The following is a 24565-nucleotide window of genomic DNA, read 5'->3' as shown; positions in this document are numbered from 1 at the left end:
TCAGGCATACCCGTGTAGAGTCATTTAAAGAACGTACACCATTTGTCTTGTCTCCAACTTGTTTGACAAAATTTTAACAATCATTGTTTTCATCGATGTGCGTATTGCTCATAATTATTTTAATACCTGGGTATGTTTTTCAATATCAAGGCCTTATGGGGGAATAAGCCTGTAACATTTAACAAAGAACATATCTACAACCTTCCTGTAAATGTCTTTTTCATAGTCTACTCAAGAAAACATTTTATATGAAATGAAATAAAGCATACAGGTTTCTGCAAATTATTCTTTTTTATCAAATTAAAAGCTTAACTTAAATAACCAATAAGTTACCATCAGTACATTGTGTGTTTCAGAATTTATAGATGAAGTTCAACTTTAGTCTTAATCTCTCTCTCTCTCTCTCTCTTTATATATATATATATATATATATATATATATATATATATATATATATATATATATATATATATATATATATATATACATACATACAGTGGTGTGAAAAACTATTTGCCCCCTTCCTGATTTCTTATTCATTTGCATGTTTGTCACACAAATGTTTCTGATCATCAAACACATTTAACCATTAGTCAAATATAACACAAGTAAACACAAAATGCAGTTTTTAAATGATGGTTTTATTATTTAGGAGAAAAAATCCAAACCTACATGGCCCTGTGTGAAAAAGTAATTGCCCCTTGTTAAAAATCACCTAACTGTGGTGTATCACACCTGAGTTCAATTTCCGTAGCCCCCCAGGCCTGATTACTGCCACACCTGTTTCAATCAAGAAATCACTTAAATAGGAGCTGCCTGACACAGAGAAGTAGACCAAAAGCACCTCAAAAGCTAGACATCATGCCAAGATCCAAAGAAATTCAGGAACAAATGAGAACAGAAGTAATTGAGATCTATCAGTCTGGTAAAGGTTATAAAGCCATTTCTAAAGCTTTGGGACTCCAGCGAACCACAGTGAGAGCCATTATCCACAAATGGAAAAAACATGGAACAGTGGTGAACCTTCCCAGGAGTGGCCGGCCGACCAAAATTACCCCAAGAGCGCAGAGACGACTCATCCGAGAGGTCACAAAAGACCCCAGGACAACGTCTAAAGAACTGCAGGCCTCACTTGCCTCAATTAAGGTCAGTGTTCACGACTCCACCATAAGAAAGAGAGCATGGCAGATTTCCAAGACGCAAACCACTGTTAAGCAAAAAGAACATTAGGGCTCGTCTCAATTTTGCTAAGAAACATCTCAATGATTGCCAAGACTTTTGGGAAAATACCTTGTGGACTGATGAGACAAAAGTTGAACTTTTGGAAGGCAAATGTCCCGTTACATCTGGCATAAAAGGAACACAGCATTTCAGAAAAAGAACATCATACCAACAGTAAAATATGGTGGTGGTAGTGTGATGGTCTGGGGTTTTTTGCTGCTTCAGGACCTGGAAGGCTTGCTGTGATAGATGGAACCATGAATTCTACTGTCTACCAAAAATCCTGAAGGAGAATGTCCGGCCATCTGTTCGTCAACTCAAGCTGAAGCGATCTTGGGTGCTGCAACAGGACAATGACCCAAAACACACCAGCAAATCCACCTCTGAATGGCTGAAGAAAAACAAATGAAGACTTTGGAGTGGCCTAGTCAAAGTCCTGACCTGAATCCAATTGAGATGCTATGGCATGACCTTAAAAAGGCGTTCATGCTAGAAAACCCTCAAATAAAGCTGAATTACAACAATTCTGCAAAGATGAGTGGGCCAAAATTCCTCCAGAGCGCTGTAAAAGACTCATTGCAAGTTATCGCAAACGCTTGATTGCAGTTATTGCTGCTAAGGGTGGCCCAACCAGTTATTAGGTTCAGGGGGCAATTACTTTTTCACACAGGGCCATGTAGGTTTGGATTTTTTCTCCCTAAATAATAAAACCATCATTTAAAAACTGCATTTTGTGTTTACTTGTGTTATATTTGACTAATGGTTAAATGTGTTTGATGATCAGAAACATTTTGTGTGACAAACATGAAAAGAATAAGAAATCAGGAAGGGGCAAATAGTTTTTCACACCACTGTATATATATATATATATATATATATATATATATATATATATATATGTACCATTAGTCAAATATAACACAAATAAACACAAAATGCAGTTCTTTTCACAATGTATCGAACTTTAACATGATGTTGTTAGATTTTCAGATTCTTATTCCGTATTTAAATTATAAACTATATCAAGTACAAGTAAATATCAAGAACTCGCGTTCTGTGAGACAAGACTTTGTGGCAAAAGATTTAACCATGCCCGGGGACGGAAATAAAAGACAAAGAGTAGGACAGCTGCCGTACAGGCTTTTAAATGTTCGAAGCGCCTCACGAGGTGCACATCACACGGCACGGGAGTGGCAGCAAGCCAGCAGTTGATCGAGCAAAGAGGAGGGAACCAAACAAAACTGTGTTTGTTTCCCATTGTATCACCATTTAAGAGGGGGTTTTGAGCGGCAGAAACACGAAGTTGCTGGCATGTAGTAAAGGCTGGGTTTGGTTCCCTCCTCTTTGCTCGATCAGCTGCTGGCTTGCATAATTGTGCAAGTGCATAATTGTGGATGACACAAGATTGATTCATTGAGGATGACCAACGTCAACCTAGGATTGCATCGCTGAGGAAGATGTAAGATTGTACCGTTGAGGATGAAATGAGATTGCATCATTGAGGATGGCTTTAAATTGCATAGTTGAGAGTGGCACAAGACTCATTTATTGAGGACTAGACATTAAGCCCGTTACAATAACAGGCGCTAGAACAGTAGTGCATAAACGTTAGTAGGAACAGTCCGTAATATGCCTTTAATTTTCTGTCACAACATTGGGCAATCAGCAGAGTCTCACCAGCAACTGATGTAATGTGTGGCGTGCAGCTGATAATCGTACCTGTGGCGTCTCCCCATTAAGTAATTTAATGTGTGGCATGCAGCAGCTGAAGTAGCCTGTGGCGTCTCCTAGGGAGGAGTGTTCAGCTCCACAGCAAGTATTTGAATCCGTGCTGGCGTGCAGCTGATTACTGTATGTCTTGTCTCCCCAGCAACGGATTTTATGTGCGCGGCCGCGACTACCCAATCAGTACTTTCCCCAGCAATGATGTCCTTTATTTGCTTATCATGCGCGGCCGTGGTTAGGCCATTCACTGTGTGCCCAGCTTCCAGTGTGTGTATGTCCACGGTGCCGTAATCTTGCCTACTACACTATCCATCCATCCATCCGTCTGTAATTGTCAATGTATGTAGTTTTTAATCTTGCCTACTACACTGTCTGTCTGTCTGTCTATCATTTAGTGCCTTTCATATCTGTCTGTCTGTCATTTAGTGCCTTTCACCGTCTATCATTCCATCTATGAAATGTTTAGTATTTATTTACGTATTTATTTATTTTCTTTTTTTTCTTCACAGTTGAGGATCTGGGCATTCAGTTGGAGTCCACTACCTTGAGTGCTTATCGACCCGAGAAAGAGGACAATGAAACTTTCGTTGCTTTTGCCAGAGTTTACAGCGGAACTGTGCAGACAGGGAAAAAAATGTTTGTTTTGGGCCCCAAGTACGACCCCGCTGACGCTCTTACCAGGGTAAGCCTTAAATGCCTTATTAAGTAAACATTAATGAAACAAGTTCAAAAAGTGACTCCTCTCCTTATCTTGGATGGATTAAATTGAGCCCACTAAAAGTAAGATTAGCAAACACTTTATTTCTGTTCTAGTTTGGGACCTCTTTAATGGACCATTGACCTGTCTCTATAGTGACCATTAAATTACAAGTTTTAGGGCGTTTTTTGCTGTTTAAACTTTTTAAAAACCTGAATTTACGTCTCAGTTGCCCTTTAGGGTAAATGTGCAGCATACAAATCAATCTTAAGGAAGTTTTACACGGCTGACCTTCATTTAAGAGAGCTCCAAATGTTTTTGTTCAAGTAAATGGATATCTTTTTAAAGTCTGACTCTAAAAGGACAGCGTGCAGTATATAATTTTTTTATTTGTTGGGCACATAATTGAAATCTTTTATCCCTGAAGTGAAATACTTTTCATTAAAAGTACAGATTGGGAGAGCAGTGCCTCATAAGCATCGTCATCTTCATCTCTTGAGTCTAAATGATTTTTGGCAGTGCACACACAGGAAAGATCAACGTGAAATTGTTTATCCTGAGAATAATATCCCTTAGTGCTTGATGATGTGACATGAAGTAAATTGTCCTCTACAATGATTATAGAGTGTTGCCTAATGGACAAAGAGTTGTGAAAAGCTGCAGCTTGAAATTCAAGTACTATTTAAGCGTTAAGAGTCCAATTAAACAGTACAAATGTGCCCGCCGGTACAGCGTGGTGTTGGACCCTAAGTGTAAAGTGCTTTGGGATGGAGGTCTGAATGACATGCGCTTTGTGAAATAACGATTGCCTTTGATCAATTGTTTGCATTGGGTGTATTAAATAATTTGCCCCACTGTAGCACTGCACTTGATAACTGATTTCTAAACTTAACAATGGCACTTTTACTGCCAGATTATAGACTATTCATTTTGTTAGAAAGAATGTAAGGAATCATTTTTCTGCTTTAGAAAATAAGCACCTCAGACTCAAAGTGGTCAATGACGCAAAGGAACTTTTTGGTGAAAATAAGGCAAAGTGGAATGTTTTGCATGGATTACCTCTAAGTTCCTACAGATGTGTTTTAATATCCAGCGTAGGTCAGAGCTTCTTGCGCATTTGTCTGCTAACTCTGACGCTTCTCATTCACCAGACCAGCCAGATACTCTGTAGTTGAGCGTATTACAATCTACTAGATGTGCCACTAGTCCGACGGCTTGAAATCTAAATAGTCATCGTAGATCTCAGCAATAATGTTTACAGTGCACTGTGTAATGCATGTGTCTCTGTTATATGCCATTTGTTATGGGATTCGCAAAAGCAGTGTTAAAAGTTTGTAATGTGCCATCTGGTAAAGGCAATGTATGTGTCTCTGTTATATGCTGTTGGGCACGGGATTTGTAACAGCAGTGTTCATTTTTTTATGTGCCGTCTGTTGGAATGACAAATGCAATGCATTTATCTCTGTAATGTGACATTTGGTATGGGATTCATAATATTAGTGTTAATATTTGTGATGTGCCATCTGTTGGAATGACAAAAGCAATACATTTAGCTCTGGTATGTGCCATTCGGTATGTATATGTCACTCTTATATGCTGTTTGGTATGGGATTCGTAACAGCAGTGTTAATATTTGTGATGTGCCATCTGTTGGAAAGACAAATGCAATGCATTTATCTCTGGTATGTGACATTTGGTGTGGGATTCATAATAGCAGTGTTAATATTTGTGATGTGCCATCTGTTGGAATGACAAAAGCAATACATTTAGCTCTGGTATGTGCCATTCGGTATGTATATGTCACTCTTATATGCTGTTTGGTATGGGATTCGTAACAGCAGTGTTAATATTTGTGATGTGCCATCTGTTGGAAAGACAAATGCAATGCATTTATCTCTGTAATGTGACATTTGGTGTGGGATTCATAATAGCAGTGTTAATATTTGTGATGTGCCATCTGTTGGAATGACTAATGTATTGCATAGCAGAAACCATTAAGAAGGCTTAACAGAATTTCATGTTGAATAGCATGTTGACGTGTGGAGTACAAGTCACAGGAGGTTCTGCTGAAGCCTTATAACACACTGGTGAGGCCTCATCTGGAGTCCTGGGTGGAGGCAACTGGTTTGATTACACGACTGCAAAGGATAAGTTCTGAGGAAAGACTAAAAGAGCTGAGCCTTTACAATTTAAGCAAAAGCAGAGACATGAGTGAAGTGTTTAAAATTATGATGGGAATTCCTCCAGTGGATCAAGATGGGGACTTCAAAATGAGTTCCTCAAGAACACGGGATCATAGTTGGAAAGTTGTTAAGGGGAAACTTCGCGCAAACTTTAGGAAGTTTTCCTTTACACAAAGAATGATAGACACTTGGAATAAGCGACCAAGTAGTGTGGTAGACAGTAAGACGTTAGGGACTTTCAAAACTCGACTTGATGTTATTTTAGAAGAGTTAAGTGGATAGGAGTGGCGAGCTTTGTTTGGCTGAATGGCCGGTTCTTGTCCAGACTGTCCTGATGTTTTCTGTTTATATCATATTTGGTACGGGGTTTGTAAAAACTGTTGGAATGGTGAATGCAATGCATTTTACTACTACAACTGTTTGTGATGCTGGAATGAACACACAGCCATGTATCCTTTCAGCAGCTGTGCTACCCGTCTAAGATGGGTTGAAATCTTAAGTAATAAATGTAGACCTCATGGTTTAATATGCATAGGCAACGAGTTATTAGCACTGTTTTTTATATTAGAAGGTAATATTCTGCTTTAGTAAAAAGTAATATGCTTCAAGGAAATACAATAAATAGATTGCGATTAATATGCAAATCATTTTGATTACAAATTTTAATCGTCCAATTAATCTATTTTTTTAATTTATTATTTGCACATCATGTTGTTACACTGTGGACCCTGAGCCTCACAATTTCGTCTATCCGTATACTTGTATATGGTTGAGATGACAATAAAGTTCATTTTGACTTGACTTTGACTTAATCGCGATTAACTTTTCTATTCAAGAAGGAGCCCTAATAATTATTAGAAAGGTACAGATCATTATTATTATTTTTTCTCTCTTTCTTTTTCATTTGCATCCCGCCATCAGTTGCCCCCCGGCTGCTCTGCTACAGAAGATCTTCCGTCGATACCTCACATGGCTTGCTGTACCCTGGAGAATCTCTTTCTACTGATGGGTCGTGAGCTCGAAGTGCTGACCGAGGTACCCTCTGGAAATGTCATAGGTGCGTCCATATCCAAAAATATTGTCTTCTTTTTTTTCCAAAAGTTTTCCAGGAAAAGAGCTTTTTTTATTTTAAGTCCATTAATAATAACTATAAAACAAAATCCAGGATTTTCAACATGATATTAATGTTATATTAAATAAGCCACCCACGGTGCTACATTTTTGGCATGGACTTCGCATTTATACAAATATTAGTTGCACTCCAGACTTTCCAATAACATCCCAACTGCCTCCAGACATTCATTTATGATCATCCCTAAACCCGTGACAAATGTAACCATCAGATTTCATTACATGTTTATGTAGCCTTGGGATTTTTTATTTTGGATAATACAAGAAATTTACAGTAATTAATCTTCATGAATTTAAATAATGAGGTATTAAAGTGTGAGTTCATTTTGTTTGTGGAAGTTAAAAAAATCAAATACAAACACTAGTAAGAATATAAAGAAAATATATTGGCACATGCATTGACATACCGTGTGTGTGTGTGTGTGTGTGTGCGCACTGTGGCCCCCTGTAACATTTCTCAGTATGTTAGTAGTTTAGTTTCTAACTAAGATGACCAGCAGTGAAGCCGAAATCTCACACAAGCTGAATCACCTGACAGCTCACAGTACCCAGAATGCCTCACTCCCGGCTCCTGACACGAGTCTTCTATTCCCAGCAGAGCTGAGCTCTCATGACCCAGGGTGGCCAGGAGAAGAGGCGACATCTTTCTTATTTCATGTGCAAGCCACAGGTTATCCACCGTTCTTATTTATGTTTCAGAAAAACAATAAAAAGTCAGTTTAATCCTCCTTATTCAATGGAAACACGTAGAAGCATCTGTTTTCAATCGCCCTTATCTACGCTCACCCAGGCTGGCCACTTGGCCTCCAAATTCCCTTCCTTACAGCTGAGTAAGTTTGCTTTTTATTTCATTTGTTCACCTTTTTTCAGCAACGTCTCCCAAGTGTTGTTGATTCCATTCCTGTCAATCACGACATTCACACCCACTGCATCCTGGCTTTCTTTTGTCATCTGCTGCCAGCGTAAAGCACATTCCAGCATTCGTCATTCTGGATCTCGCTTGGAAACGTCCCCATGCCGTAATTTAAACTAACAATTATCATATACTTTTCCATAAGTGCTCAATAATGTTTAAAGTTGTAATTTTCTTTCTGTTTGTTTTGCTTTGACTTATTGTGCATATTGTATATGTCGTAAATTCAGAGCCCTTCAGTTTTTTTACATTTTGATTTGTTGCAGCCTTGTTGCACTAAATTAATTACATTTTTTTCCCCTCAACACTTCCATACCCTTGAGAACACAAAATCGCTAACACACTGACGAGGACCTTGAGCAGTTTCAGTCCTGCTTGATCTGATTGTAGGGTAAAGCCGGTGTCATGTTACACGTCTTTTTGTCATTATGTACATTATGTTTGCTGATCGCAGATGTTAATTTCATTGCTGCACAACTGGAAATTGTAGCCCATGACCCGTTTACTGCCTGAGCGCCAATCTTCGCAGTCGTGCTCACCCCCTTTTCTGACCACCAATAGCATGCTGCCTGATGGAGCTGGCTCTGTATGAAGGGTTAACAGCTGCAGTGTGTTCAGAAGCCATTTCTCTGCCATTTAATTCTGTCTGTCTGTCTGTCTGTCTGTAGTGGGTATAGAAAAGAATCCCCCTTTCGAAATATTCCCATTTTTATTGCTTTAAAGCCTTAAATAGAAACACACAGAAACCAACATTTCTTCCAGCTTTACTTAACTCAATGCACCCTCTAACATCCAAGTGAAAGATATCACAGCTACAGTTCAGAAGAATTATAAAAAATCTAAAACAAGACCTGCTGAGATTAATAAAGGATCACAAACCCGTCAATGTCATTTTGTTGAGCCACCTTTTGCTTTAATGACAGCCTTGAGTCTGTTGATTCTTCTCTGTCAGCTCTGCACACTTAGATTCAGTGATATTTGCCCCCCACTCTTCTTTACAGTTGGACAGTTCAAGTTCGGTCACATTGGATGGTGAGCGTTGGTGGTCTGCTATCTTCCAATCTTTCCACAGATTTTCAGTGTGATTTAGGTCTGGGCTCTGCCCGGCCACACCAGGACATTCATTTTTTTTCTCCTTCAACCACTCAATTTTTCTGTGTGCTTCGGGTCGTTGTCGTGTTGAAAGGTGAACCTTCTGCCCATCTTCAACTTTCTCGCAAAGGGTAGCAGGTTTTCCTCAAGAATGTCATGGTATTTTGCCCCAACCATTTTTCCTTCTACCCTAACGAGAGCCCCAGGCCCCCCACAATAGGATGCTGCCCCCTCCATGCTTTACTGTAGGTATGGTGTGTTGTGGATGGTGAGCTGCCACCAGGTCTACCGTTTGGTATTGAGGCCAAATAGTTTGATTTTGTCCTCATCTGACCATAAGACCTTTTTCCACTTGGCATCAGAATCTCCAAGGTGCATTCTGGCAAAGCTCAAACGGGCCTCAATGTGGCCTTTCTTGAGAAGTGCGACCCTCCCGAACAAGCCACAATTGTGGAGCGCTTGTGAAATTGTTGTCACATGCACACCATTAATGACCACTCAAATCCTGTAACTCCTTCAAGGTGGCCATTGGCCTCTTGGTAGCCTCTCTTACCAGTTTCCTTCTTGGTCTTCCATCCAGTTTGGAGGGTCCTAGTAGCACCAAACACTCGCCATTTCTTTATGATGGACTTTACTGAGCTCCTTGGTATTGATAAAGCCTTTGAGATGTTTTGGTATCCATCTCCTACCTTATGTCTGTCCATAACTCTATCCCTGAGATCTTTTGAAAGTGGCTTGCCACCCATAGTCAGTTGTTTGCTGTCAGTTGCACCACCAAGCAAGGGAATGAATGGACCAGGAACAGCTTCACTAATCCCACTCATTACAATTGATCACAACCAGTAACTGCAATGGAAATGGTGGGCACTTACACCTGATTGAGTTTGGGGTTATCCTTTCTTCATCTCAGTATGTCTTGTTTTTTCATCCATCCATCCATTACTCAACCCGGTATTTCCTAACTACGGGGTTAAGGGGGTCTGCTGGAGCCAATCCCTGCCAACACAGGGCGCCAGCCCACCGCAGTATCTTATTTCTTATTTTTTCTAATTCTTCTGAACTGTAGCTGTGATGTCTTTTACTTGGATGTTGGAGGTTGCATTGAGTAAGTAAAGCTGGAAGAAATATTGGTTTGTGTGTGTGTTTTAATTTAAGGATGTAAAGCAAAAAAATGGGAATATTTTGAAGGGGAGGATTCTTTTCTATGCCCACTGTAAGTAAGTAAGAAATTGTGTTGGTCTGTCTGTCTATCCTATGGAATGCCTTACTAGTTCATCTAAATGTTTTATCTTGTCTACTATTCTGTCTGTCTATCTTAAATAATGCGTTTCTTATTTTTCAAAGTTTTAATCTATCTATCTATCTATCTATCTATCTATCTATCTATCTATCTATCTATCTATCTATCTATCTATCTATCTATCTATCTATCTATCTATCTATCTATCTATCTATCTATCTATCTATCTTGCATTTCTTGTTAATCTGACTAAATTTGTTATCTTGCCCATTGTACCATCTGTCTGTCTATCACAAAGACTTCATAGAGGTACAATCAAAATAATTTTTACAGCATGGAAAACCTCATCAAGATGGACAGAAAGTAAAATGCACACACACACATCCGTCAAACGAGTTCATGAAGCCATTTGTTTTCAATCATGTGCCATTGCAAAAGTCTCAACTTCAGCGCTCTGCGTGCCTGGCATTTACGATGCAAATGTGTTGTGACATTTTCATCAAACTCTTAGCACTGTGGTTCAGATGATGATGGCAGAAGAGCACATGTACATAAAGATTAGCCGTGTTATTCCTGTCAAATCTTTCATCGAATGCCATCCGAGCTGTCCTTGCCGAGATCGTTTTCAGAGAACAATTACATTTAACAGGAGCGAATGAGCTTAAACCCAACACAGCAATGAGGCCCTTCTACTGGAATGTTCTTTCTAAAGCCTTAAGAAATTTGGGTAAAGCATTTAGATGTATTGCATTTGTGGTCATTGAAAATATCGTAGCATATTAAAAAAATGACACAAGCTAGTAAGCAGTGTAAAATTGGAATAAGAAGGAATGTTAGACACAATAGAGGGTTGGAGTAAAACGGCGGGGTAAAAAAAAAACCACCAAACAAAATTTTGTGCTGACGACCATTGAGAGAACACTGACGTCTTCAGTAACTGAGTCCAAATAAACAGTCTGGCCTTCAAAGTGGGGCTGGAAGTGGGTCACAGACCTTCAGGTGAGAGAGCCTCAGAACTACAGGTGAAGAAGGAGAAATGGTTGGTGAGAGCACCCCTGTCTGCTCGGGGTGGTACTGTGTCCTTTCTGACAGCCTCTTAAGACGTCCCCTAAACACACATACATGACAGCAGTACAGCATAAGATTAAACTAATGAATGAAAATAGGTGCATATATTTTCCTGGTAGAATAAATGGCGTCAACTGATATTTTTTTCTTTTTGTACTAAGAGCAATAATGTTCTCAAAATGAAAAATGTTGATATTTTTAAGCAGTGAAAATCAAGATTTGCATTGAACTGAGGACAATACAACTAAAACTGAAGGCAAAAAATATCTTACATTCAGCAAAGCCTGGCATGTCGCACACACACACACACACACACATATACATTTGTACAGTATATATGTATACATATTGTGGCCACTAGAGGGCACTACTGCTGCCCAGACCCTGACACAGACAGACGTGGGCATACGTGTTTTTATTTTTGTTTTGGTCTCGGGGCGAAAATGCCATGTTGATACCAGAGGTGAATGGCCAGACTGGTTCGAGCTGATAGAAAGTCAACAGGAACTCAAATAAGCACTCATTACAACCAAGGTGTACAGAAGAGCATCTCTTAACACACAACATGTCGAACCTTGAAGCAGGTGGGGGGACTACAGCGGCAGACCACCACACCGGGTGCCACTCCTCTCAGCTAACAGGCAAATGAGGCTACAATTCACAAGGGCCCACCAAATCTGGACAACAGAAGATTAGAAAAACGTCACCTGTTCTGACGAGTCTCGATTTCTGCTGCAACATTTGGAAGGTGGGGTCAACAACATGAAAGCAGAGGTCCATCCAGCCTTGTATCAACAATTCAGGCTGGTGCTGATGGTGGTGTAATCGTGTGGGAGATATTTTCTTGGCACACCTTGGGCCCCTTAGTACCAACTGAATATCATGTAATTGCCGAGTATTGTTGTTGACCATGTCCATCCCCTTATGATCACAGTGTGCCCATCTTCTGATGGCTCCTTCCAGCAGATTATTGCACCATGTCAAAAAGCTCACATCGTCTCAGACTGGCTTCTTGAACATGACAAAGAGTTCACTGGACTCAAATGGCCTCCACAGTCACCAGATCTCAATCCAGTAGAGTACCTTTGAGATGTGTTGGAACGGGAGATTTGCATCATGGATGTGCAGCCGACAACTCTGCAGCAACTGTGTGATGCTGTCATGTCCTCAGCACCTTGTTGAATCGATGCCATGGAGAACTACAGCAGCTGTGAAGGTAAACGGCACTCCACCCAATACTAGCTAGGCGTACCTAATAAAATGGCCGGTGAGTGTTTGTACCACCATACACTTATGTTTGTTCACACTGAGGCCTTTCTAGAAATGAATTTAATTTGTCAAATCATTTTCTGAAGCAGTGCTGAGAAAGCATCTTATTCCTCTTCACTTAGCTTTCCCCCACAAAATGTTCAAAATTAATTTCATATTGGACATCAGCGTGCTCCTCAAAGTAGTTCTGCAAAAACGTCTGAACATCTGGAAGGCATTAAACCTTTTCTGTGACAACACCAAATAGCTGGAAACGCGATTCCAACACTGAGAAAAGCGGGTGTGGGTGTCGAGTTGTTTAAAGATGTCACTGGTGTCTAAGAAATGATGAAACCGAAGTGGGGATACGTACACACTCGGTTTCATGGCACGGGTTTAGTTACGTAAAAGCAAACATTTCAGTTTTTGAAGAAACATAACGTTTGCAGTATGTGTGCTTTTACTAATAGAGAGAAATTACTCTAAAAAGCATCACAATGCATTAGATTTAGTCAGCGTTTAGACAGATTTCCCAACCTGTATGGTATGTATAACTGAAATGGACTGGCACCTCATCTACGGTTGGTCCCTGACATGTGCCCACTGCTGCCTACCCTGGCCCTAAGTTGGCTTCACTGGGGTTGGATAACATTAACTTTACAATATGTGCATTCTATTACACCGTTTTAGTAAACACACATCATTGTTTTCAGTACAGAATTTATTCGTTCATTCCTTTTAAAGTGCCTTTTTTGCATTTTACTTTATTTGATTGCTTTATTCATTTACTGTAAATATTATTCATGTAAAATGCTGTAAATTCAGGTTTAAGTCATTGTCAGCCTTGATCATCCTTCTCCTAAACAATGGTGCCTGCTTTGTCCTGAGCACGGGGTGCATGGTGGCCAAAGAGGGTCCATGGGGGCGCATGTCAGGAACACGTACAAGTACACACACACACACACACACAGAAGTCCACCCCCTACACATATACACACAAGGTCCCCCCCCCCACACACACATACACACAGAAGTCCCCCCTCATACATACACACACACACAACCCTACCCCCCCACAAGCCCCCCTACAGACATGCACAAGCCCACCCCCTACACACACACAAATCCACACCCACAGAAGCCCACTCACACACACAACCCTACCCTCCCCACACACATAGAGGCCCACCCCCTACACACACAGATGTCCTCCCCCTACACACACACATAACCCTACCCCCCCTACAGACATGCACAATTTCACCGCCCCACACACACAGAAGTCCATCCCCCCTACACACACACACAACCCTACCCCCTCACAAGCCCCCCTACAGACATGCACAAGCCCACCTCCTACACACACCCACACCCACAGAAGCCCACCCACACTCACACAGCCAACCCCCTACACCCACTCAATCCTACCCTCCCCACACACATAGAGGCCCACCCCCTACACACACACACACACACACACACACACACAGATGTCCTCCCCCCTACACACACACATAACTCTACCCGCCCATACACACAAGCCCCCCTACAGACACGCACAATTTCACCCCCCCACATACACACAGAAGTCCACCCCCTACACACACTCAATCCTACCCTCCCCACACATATAGAGGCCCACCCCCTACACACACACACACACACACACACACGCAGATGTCCTCCCCCCCTTCACACACACATAACCCTACCCCCCCCACACACAAGCCCCCCTACAGACACGCACAATTTCACCCCCCACACACACACAGAAGTCCACCCCCTACACACACACACCCCTATCCGCCCCACACACACACAAGCCGACCCCCCTACACACACACACACACAGAAGCCCACACACGCGGGCCATTTTAACGTTGCCAGTCTACCCAACCTTGCATGTCTTTGACCTCTGGGAGGAAACCCACAGTTTCACCGAAAGAAAAACCCTACAGACACGGGAAGAACATGCAGACTCCATGCAGGGAGCACCGGGGACACGGACCCTCCTTACTGTGAGGTGGCAGTGCCACCCCGACTGGAAAGTGCAAATCATGAATTCTTTAGAAGTTGTGTCAAACATAATAACAAGCATTCAAGACTTTTCTGTTTCTTTTTCTTCCATAATAATGTATTTAATGTCTTTTACTGTATAATAAAAAGACACATGGGGTGGGAGGGCAGTTAAAATGTTATCTCAGTGTTTTCATGTCCAGGTAATGTAATCACAATGCACACATTGCATAACCTGAGAAGAAATCTGATTGTGTTAAAGCCGTTTACCAGCATTCCAAATCTCCTGGAATTTTTCCGTACAGTAATGGTTATGCATCACAAATGAAAGCAGACCTTAAGTGCATGTCATCCTCCAATCTAATTTAGTTTGCACACAGGACTTTAATCACAGCGTATCGGTCAATCGTCGAGAGCAATGCCCATTAAGGCTGTTTTATTTTCCGCAATGAATGTCATAAGAGGTTTTTGAATATATCTAATTAACAAGAACATGGACATAATGGCTGATGAGCACCGTTTCAGAAGTCAATTCTGGGATTTTTTCCATGTGGCACTCACTCATTTATACAGCACCGTCCTCCATTAATGCATCTTTTTATGCCCTATCTAAATAGCTTTTTTTTTTTTAATATAATGCACATATATTCGTTTAGAGTACATTTACAAATGTGAACTTCAGTTAAAGGGACATTTACTCTCTAAAGTGTTTGAGGCTTCCTTAGGAGTGAGTATAGGGTGACACACGCTTGTGCCCTGTGATTGACTGGCACCCTTCCCGGACCAAAACCGTACGCTACAAAATGTATAGGTGGGCTATGGGCGCTGAGCGGACCCTTATCTATCTTGGAGCCTGGCTATTGTTACTCGTCGTGTTGCTGTTAATTGTCATTAGTACATATTTTTCATGCTTCATATTATGGATGTAACCGCGCGTCTGCCTGGGGGGTTGCCAACCGGGATCCCGAGTTGTTACATCGTGTAGTGGGTGCTGCAACGCACTGTACCTGTGCATGCTCCCCAACGTGACTTGACGTGTTGCTCTTAAAGCCGTTCTTTGCAGTGTTTGCCAAATATTTATGTCGGTCTAAAGTAGCAAGGATCTGTCAGCTGAATGTGCTTATCATATTAAATGTCGTTTCATTCTTCTTTACGCCTTAATGTTTGCGTCACTCTAAGCATGGAGGGTGTTGCTGAAATAATATTTATGATAAGGAATGTTCCAACATAGCCAAAGCTATTTTTAGGCAATCCCAGTGCAAATTCTAGTTGTGATTCTGGAATGTGTTGTAATTACGTAGTAATTAGTTAATGTTCGTAGCTCTCAAGATAATTAGTAAATTTGCTTTTCCTCGTTCTTATAAAAATAGTCTAATGCTTGAGCTTTTTTTTTTTTTCTTTTTGAGAAACTGGAATATAGCTTTGATCAAACTCTCCCTTACTCCCCCTTAAATAAAACTCTTAAATCTTAATGAAAATAATGAAACTCATGAGTCTCTAAAGCCCTTTTCGTGATTTGGCTGGTAATTACGATCAAGCAGTGATTATCTGGAGGTCAGATAGACCATTTTTGTTTTTTTTTTTCTTTTTTGTTTTTGATGTGTACTTTGTAATGCCAATTGCGTGTTGCTTGGGTTAAGTACGTGGGATACATCAAACTTTCCACAATTTATACCAGCTGCGGAGATACTCTGTAATATTTTTCAAGCCAATTCAGATGGCCTGTAAATAGTCAGAAGTACAGGGTAATGCTGATTCAGGATAGACGTTTGCAACAGCATTTGTTTTTTATTACGGGATTTGTTTCCATCATCGACTCTGTGACAAGGAGTTGGAACTACAAATACAGAACGTCACTTTATTTCTTTGAATTACCAAAGTATTCTTGAATAAATCTGCGTGTCTGTGTTTTTCATCAAGTATTATCTTTTGTGTACATTTTAAATTTATGTTTCACTGGCAAGACTCTGCAGTTCGTCGTTACAATATTATTATTTTTTTTTTTAAGGTATGTTACCTCCTGGGTTTTATCTCTGGCTTCTATTTATTTGTTGTTTTACTGTCATTGTCTTTAATGTTTTTTGAATGTAATTTCTGTTATGTTTGTCTATAATTTACTCATTGCGTCCTATAACTTACAATGTAAGGCCATTCTGCTTGCTCCGTGGGTGGAGTGAGCCCCAGGAGGCGGGGCCACCCTGACATTACTGCTGCTGCTGGCTCCTCCTCCTGCCCATATTTATACAGTCAGGAAAAGAGAGACTCGGCAGCGGCACATTAAGTTAGATTTGGAGTTTTGTGGGAGTATTGCATTTCTTGTTTTTACTTTTCTGATTTCTGGGTTGTTGCTTCTGTTTTGGGTTTACTGCTACTGGATTGCATATTGGGGATCGTTTGCTGTAGATTACGTTTTTAGGGAATTCCTTTTGGCTTTTTTAAAAATTTTTATTTTCTGTGCTTGTTAATAAGCCATTTGTTTTAAAGATTCTTGTGAAACTTCTTTCTATGCAAACCAGAGTTAGAGGTGTTTACCCTGTGAACGTGTTTCGTCTCTGTGCAGTGCCCAGAATTAGAGGTGTTTTCTCTTTGTACGTGTTTTGTCTCTGTACTCTGCCCAGAGTTAGAGGTTTTTTCTCTTTGTACGTGTTTTGTCTTTGTGCACTGGCCATACTTGGAGGTGTTTACTCTTTAAACGCGTTTCGTCTTTGTGCACTGGCCAGAGTTAGAGGTGTTTACCCTGTGAACGCGTTTCATCTCTGTGCACTGGCCATACTTAAAGGTGTTTTCCCTGTGAATGCGTTTTGTCTTTGTGCACTGCCCAGAGTTAGGGGTGTTGTCTCTTTAAATGCGTTTTGTCTCTGTGCACTGGCCAGACTTAGAGGTGTTTTCTCTTTGAACGTTTTTCATCTCTGTGTGCTGATCAGAGTTAGAGGTGTTTTCCCTTTGAACGCGTTTCCACTCTGTGCATAGCGTCGGTTGTCTAGAAATATTTATTTAGCAATATTTTAACAGAAAATACATGTGTTTTGCCTATTGTGATCATACATCTGGATTATGGAAAATTATTTCTGATAAAATTACACTCGGCAAATGTCACTGCTCCTCTTTTTCCTTCTTCCTGTTACAGAGTTCCTCTTCACGGATGATGATTAAAAAACACAATCCTGACACTTGATTGTGAATTCAGAACACGTATGTAGTGTGTCCTCATGAATTATCAATAGATGGGCTTGCAGCGATCGAGCTTGCAGGGTGTATTCTCTACCCTGGTTTTTGTTTTCTATGCCTATGAGCCTTCATGTCTACCTGCTGCTTATTCGCTCCATCCTCAGTGCCTTCTGTGATACACTTGACGCTCAGCAGATGTCACTGCTCCTCTTTTTCCTTCTTCCTGCTACAGAGCTCCTGTTCATGGCCGATAATTAACAAACATAATCCTGACATTGGATTATTCATTCGGAAGACATATGTAGTGTGTCCTCATGGATTATCAATAGATTTGGCTTGCGGCAGTCGAGATTGCGGTGCTTGTCTCTTTGCATGCATTTCTTTTTTTTGTGCTCGTTCTTGCATTCTTTATCCTGGTTTTGTCTTCTGTGCCTATGAACCTTCATGTCTGCCTGCTGCTTATTCACTTCATCCTCAGTGCCTTTTGTGACACACTTGATGCTTAGCAGGTATCACTGCTCCTCTCTTTCCTTCTTCCTATTATGGAGTTACTCTTCACGGTCAAAGGCGAAAATATACAATCCTTCCACTTGATTATGAATTTGGCAGATGTGTGTTGTGTATCCTCATGGATTATCACTATATGGGCTTGCGGAGATCAAACTTGCGGTGCTCGTCTCTTTGCATACATTTCTTTGTTTTCGTTCTTGCGTTCAGTCTCCCTGTTTTTGTCTTCCATGCCTATGAGCCTTCATGTCTGCCTACTGCCCAGTCACTCCATCTTCAGTGCCTTTTGTGACGCGTTTGACGCTCAGCAGATGTCTCCGGTCTTCTTTTTACTTTTTCCTATTACAGAGTTGTATGTCACATTCATTGATCAATAAATACAACACTTGCACATGATTATGAATTTTGAACACATATGTACCGAATCGATCAAAAGTAGTGTGCGAGTAATCACGTGACCAACCGATGGACAGAGCTTATCATTTTACATATTTATAGACAGCAGAGCAGGCTGGCGACATACAACAATGCAAGGATGTCATCCTCTGTTACAGTACCAGTTCAATATTGTGATGTTTCATATCCCAACAATGCTGATGACAAAATGCGGTGACAAGTCATCATTTGTTGTTGTCATTTAACATTTAGAAGAACAGATGGTGTACTCTCTTACCGGTTTTCATACGCTGTATCCTTCTACTGGTCACACAACGTAAAGTGAATTGCTAGAGACAATGACGTCAAGGAGGGAACTGGTTATCCAAAAAAGCATTTATTACTTCAGATATTTAGGAGACCCTCTCATTCTCTGGTTTCTGATTTTAGAGCTCAACCTTCTTCTCAATGAGTAGTTCCTCCAGAAATGGCCTCTTTCGTGCCTTCTTCCTTTTCGTGTTTGTAATTTTTGTGCATTGTGATGGCATCTTTCTGGGTTGGAAGAAGGACGGCCTGCCTGTGTCGGTGATGACAAAGCGAAGGAGAGGAGATTACGTGAAGAATGGGCATAAAAAAATAAGCCATTTTAATGCTCAAAGCTCACAGTACTCTCCTTTAATCACTATATAAAAAAAGAAAATAGACTGAAAAAAAAAATTCAACATATGAACTGTGCGCACTAACTCTGATGAAGCCGCCAACTCTGATGAAGCCGTCAGCTACAAGGACACCTGAATAAACAGCCAGCAATTAGAAGACCTGCACCTGTTGACCTTATTTGAATGGAGTCTCTTTGGACTTTGCAACTCTGGACTCTTTTAATCCCATGTTAAACACACTCTGTGTATTTTTTTAAACAACTGCTATAGATTGATTTTAAATTCTATATTTGGACTGACTTGATCCTTGTATGCTTTAGATCATTCATTTAGAATCATAGATTGTTGATTTATTAGACCTGGGCTAATTAGGATCGAAATGGCCAAACAGCCCATGGAAAAGAAAACACTGCTTAATTCTTCGTGTTATCCTTGTTAATTGAAGTTGAAGTGAGCCCTTTACGTTTTGGGTGCATGCTGGGCAGAGAGCAGGGACCGTCTTACCAGCATCATCATTGGGCTACATAAAAATAAATTGTATTATATGGTATCATTCCCCCTACCGGGAAGAGTAGTGTACTGGGACCCCTATTTTGATAGCGAAACAGAAACATATATACATCAGAAGAGAATGTACATATGTAAATTGCGTCAAGGTGTATTGTGTGACCAGTAGGGGGCGTTGCATCACCCCAAGCCACAGACACAAGTCCCCAGTGTAATAAAAGGTTTATTATTACAATATGCCGTACACAAAGGCTTCAGAAGTATAATAACTTCAGTAACATACAGTTGTTCTCTCTCACGTTCCTCTTTTCCACACCTCCCAGGTGAGCTTTGTCCTCCCAACTCTTACTTCCCACAGACCCGGGAGTACTTCTGGTACTGGGGCATAGCCTGACAGAAGTACCTCCGGGTGAGACGGTAGCCTCCTGAAACATGGGGGTCCCTCTCCCTGCAGCACCTGAGGACCCTGACTGGATTGTCCATCAGGACTATAACTCCCATATAGCCATACGGGCATCCCTGCTGGGTCCACACCAGTGGAGCACTGCCGTCCATTAGACTGGCTGAAGGAACAGCGCTGAATGCACTGTCTCCCCCACATCATCCATTAGTTTGTCACTTTATAAAGGATGTCGCTTCAGTCCCATCCCGGCCGGATTATGCCTCCTTCCACGCTGTCCATCCATTGCAGCACCCCAGCTGGGAAAGGGTCCAGCAGGGCCCTCACAATTGCTAAGACCACCTGATGTGGGTGACTGCCACATTCCTTACCAGGGTTAGTAGCTGAGAAGAGACGTCTTCAATAGAAAGTGGTGCGGTGAGTGGGCACCTGCTTCAGTGGATGGCACAGATGTAGCTCAGGTCTAAAGATGACAGTTTGAGCTGCTTTTGCAGAGCCAGTAGGCCTATTTGCTTGAGGCAGCTGCCCACCTGCGGATGAGGCTATACACGTGGGGCGCTATAAAGCAGATATCAAACACTCATAGAAACAATATACAGTGGTGTGAAAAACTATTTGCCCCCTTCCTGATTTCTTATTCTTTTGCATGTTTGTCACACCAAATGTTTCTGATCATCAAACACATTTAACCATTAGTCAAATATAACACAAGTAAACACAAAATGCAGTTTTTAAATGATGGTTTTTATTATTTAGGGAGAAAAAAAATCCAAACCTACATGGCCCTGTGTGAAAAAGTAATTGCCCCCTTGTTAAAAAATAGCCTAACTGTGGTGTATCACACCTGAGTTCAATTTCCGTAGCCACCCCCAGGCCTGATTACTGCCACACCTGTTTCAATCAAGAAATCACTTAAATAGGAGCTGCCTGACACAGAGAAGTAGACCAAAAGCACCTCAAAAGCTAGACATCATGCCAAGATCCAAAGAAATTCAGGAACAAATGAGAACAGAAGTAATTGAGATCTATCAGTCTGGTAAAGGTTATAAAGCCATTTCTAAAGCTTTGGGACTCCAGCGAACCACAGTGAGAGCCATTATCCACAAATGGAAAAAACATGGAACAGTGGAGAACCTTTCCAGGAGTGGCCGGCCGACCAAAATTACCCCAAGCGCAGAGACGACTCATCCGAGAGGTCACAAAGACCCCAGGACAACGTCTAAAGAACTGCAGGCCTCACTTGCCCCAATTAAGGTCAGTGTTCACGACTCCACCATAAGAAAGAGACTGGGCAAAAACGGCCTGCATGGCAGATTTCCAAGACGCAAACCACTGTTAAGCAAAAAGAACATTAGGGCTCGTCTCAATTTTGCTAAGAAACATCTCAATGATTGCCAAGACTTTTGGGAAAATACCTTGTGGACTGATGAGACAAAAGTTGAACTTTTTGGAAGGCAAATGTCCCGTTACATCTGGCGTAAAAGGAACAAAGCATTTCAGAAAAAGAACATCATACCAACAGTAAAATATGGTGGTGGTAGTGTGATGGTCTGGGGTTGTTTTGCTGCTTCAGGACCTGGAAGGCTTGGTGTGATAGATGGAACCATGAATTCTACCGTCTACCAAAAAATCCTGAAGGAGAATGTCCGGCCATCTTTTCGTCAACTCAAGCTGAAGCGATCTTGGGTGCTGCAACAGGACAATGACCCAAAACACACCAGCAAATCCACCTCTGAATGGCTGAAGAAAACAAAATGAAGACTTTGGAGTGGCCTAGTCAAAGTCCTGACCTGAATCCAATTGAGATGCTATGGCATGACCTTAAAAAGGCGGTTCATGCTAGAAAACCCTCAAATAAAGCTGAATTACAACAATTCTGCAAAGATGAGTGGGCCAAAATTCCTCCAGAGCGCCGTAAAAGACTCATTGCAAGTTATCGCAAACGCTTGATTGCAGTTATTGCTGCTAAGGGTGGCCCAACCAGTTATTAGGTTCAGGGGGCAATTACTTTTCACACAGGGCCATGTAGGTTTGGATTTTTTTTCTCCCTAAATAAAAAAACCATCATTTAAAAACTGCATTTTGTGTTTACTTGTGTTATATTTGACTAATGGTTAAATGTGTTTGATGATCAGAAACATTTTGTGTGACAAACATGCAAAAGAATAAGAAATCAGGAAGGTGGCAAATAGTTTTTCACACCACTGTAGTTAACAGTAACTATAGCGGAGGTGAAACAAAATAACAAACACAAGACCCTTTCTAATAATATATTAAAGGTGTAGTGATAAGAGCACCTGGCATAGGTGGTTTCCATAAGCCTACATGGGTTACCAGCTGAGGGAAAGAGTTTTTCCAATAGTAGCAGCATGGTGAGTGGCCAGCTGCTTCAGTGGTTGGCACAGATGTAACTCAGGTCTAAAGATGACAGTTAGGCCTGCTTTTGCAGAGCCAGTAGGCCTCTTTGCTTGAGGCTGCTGCTCACATGCAGGTGAAGCTATACACGTGGGGCGCTATAAAGCAAATAATTTTTCACACCACTGTAGTTAACAGTAACTATAGCGGAGGTGAAACAAAATAACAAACGCAAGACCCTTTATAATGATATATTAAAGGTGTAGTGATAAGAGCACCTGGCATAGGTGGTTTCCATAAGCCTACAGGGGTTACCAGCTGAGGAAAAGAGTTTTTCCAATAGTAGCAGCATGGTGAGCGGGCTCCTGCTTTATGGTTGGCACAGATTAGATGTAGCTGAGGTCTGGAGATGACAGTTTGGCTTGCTTTTGCAGAGCTAGTAGACCTCTTTGCTTGAGGCAGCTGTTCACGTGCAGGTGAGGCAATACATGTATAAAGTTGATATCTAACACTCATAGTAACCATAGGTGATTTTTATATTCCTACAGGGGTTACCAACTGAGGAAAAGACGTTTTCCAGTAGTAGCAGCAGCGCATGTGAGTGGGCATCTGCTTCGGTGATTGGCACAGGTGTAGCTTAACCGTTTGGTCTGCTTATGCTAAGCTAGTAAGTCTGCTTGCTTGAAGCAGCTGTCCACGTGCAGATAAGACTGTACACAGGGGACGCTATAGAGCAGCTTATTAAAGCAAAATTCCACAAAAATACACACGGTATGGAAAATCCGACAGCGGAAATGTTAAAACACTTGGAGTTGCATTGACGTCTTTCTTAGGGTTTTGTTTCCAGTTCATCAGTCAGCAGTTACAGGCTGCACATGAAGCAAAGACTGTTTAGAAAAGTCTGTTATTAATTGATTCGAGAAGCTCGGCCCAGTACGTATTCAACAGACTGGACGGTTAATGATTTCCGTCTTGGTAATTTGCACCAACCTGCCTTCGTTAAATGTATTCTGAGATGAATCTGCAAATGCCGGGCAAGTACCGAGGTTCTGGAAGTTTGGAATGCTAGTGTCAAAAGAGTTCCTGTAGCTTGGCAATCTCTATCGGACGTCTTGAGGTTCAGGTTGATTGGCATCCTTGCCAAAGAATACGAGCAAGTGGTAAGCAAGTTCGATGGCCACTAGCCTATCTATTGATAATCCATGAGGACTCCCTACTCCCAGAGGACAGGAGCAGTTCCATTCCCCATAGATTAGGGGGCAGTGGTCCATTGGAGGCATCCCAGCTTGGACAACTGCCTGGTTTTATGGGAACTGGAGTCCAGAAGTGTAGTCCTGTCAGGATTCCCTTGTACCGCAAGGGGGCGCTGTCTCCTAAAATATTGGAGATGGAACTGCTCCTGGCCTTTGGCTTCTGCTTGTCCATCCCTTGCCACCTTCCATATTGTCTCGAGGTCAAGCCGCCATCCTGCCGGGATGCCTGTCTGCCCTCTGTGGCTCTCACACAGGTTAAGAAGATGGATGGATTTTTAAAGTGTTTGGGTTCTCTGATGTCTGTTTTGAGTGCGCACTAGTCTTCTGTATATCCAGACCCTTTTTCCTATAATGTCACCTAAAAAGCTTTTAATAACTTTCCAGTTTTATTTTTAAACGTCCCTGTTTATTGCCAAGGAAAAAAAAAGAGATTTCTGCTATTAGTTGGCCAAATGATACCGAATGACTTCCCAGCAGCCTGTGCTTGAATTGTATTTGCAGAATATTAATGGCTTTCTCTGTTTTTTTTCTTTCCCATGCTCACATGCAAAAACTGCATCTTTATTCTTGTATCTTATTACCTCAGTTTGGTTAAATGTTTTTAATTTTTTATGTGAAGTACATTAGTCTTGTTTGAGCCAATCCTTTATTAGCGTTTTCTATCATTGATGCCTTCATGTATGCATACAGTGCATCTTTTTTAATGAAGCGCATTGGTAAGTTCTAGACATTTTTGGGTGGCACTGCTCCTGCAGATGCAGTTGCAGATTGTTAGAGTTTGCCACTAGGTGGCAGTAATAAAACACG

General features: G+C 41.3%; 1 protein-coding gene across 2 annotated transcripts in view; it reads left to right on the top strand.

Moving 5' to 3' along the window:
• Window positions 1–24565, top strand: part of efl1 (elongation factor like GTPase 1) — a 203804-nt gene that overhangs the window by 68587 nt on the left and 110652 nt on the right. For both annotated transcript variants that reach the window (XM_039772771.1, XM_039772770.1), the window contains exons 14-15: window positions 3456–3628; window positions 6748–6883. In XM_039772771.1, the coding sequence (XP_039628705.1) occupies window positions 3456–3628; window positions 6748–6883 (309 nt within the window). The remainder of the gene's footprint in view (window positions 1–3455; window positions 3629–6747; window positions 6884–24565) is intronic.

The sequence above is a fragment of the Polypterus senegalus genome, chromosome 12 (genome assembly GCF_016835505.1).
Source record: "Polypterus senegalus isolate Bchr_013 chromosome 12, ASM1683550v1, whole genome shotgun sequence".
Classification (NCBI taxonomy): Eukaryota; Metazoa; Chordata; class Cladistia; order Polypteriformes; family Polypteridae; genus Polypterus; species Polypterus senegalus.
The sequence above is the reverse complement of the archived record's forward strand: the minus strand, read 5'-3'. Positions and strand labels throughout refer to the sequence as shown.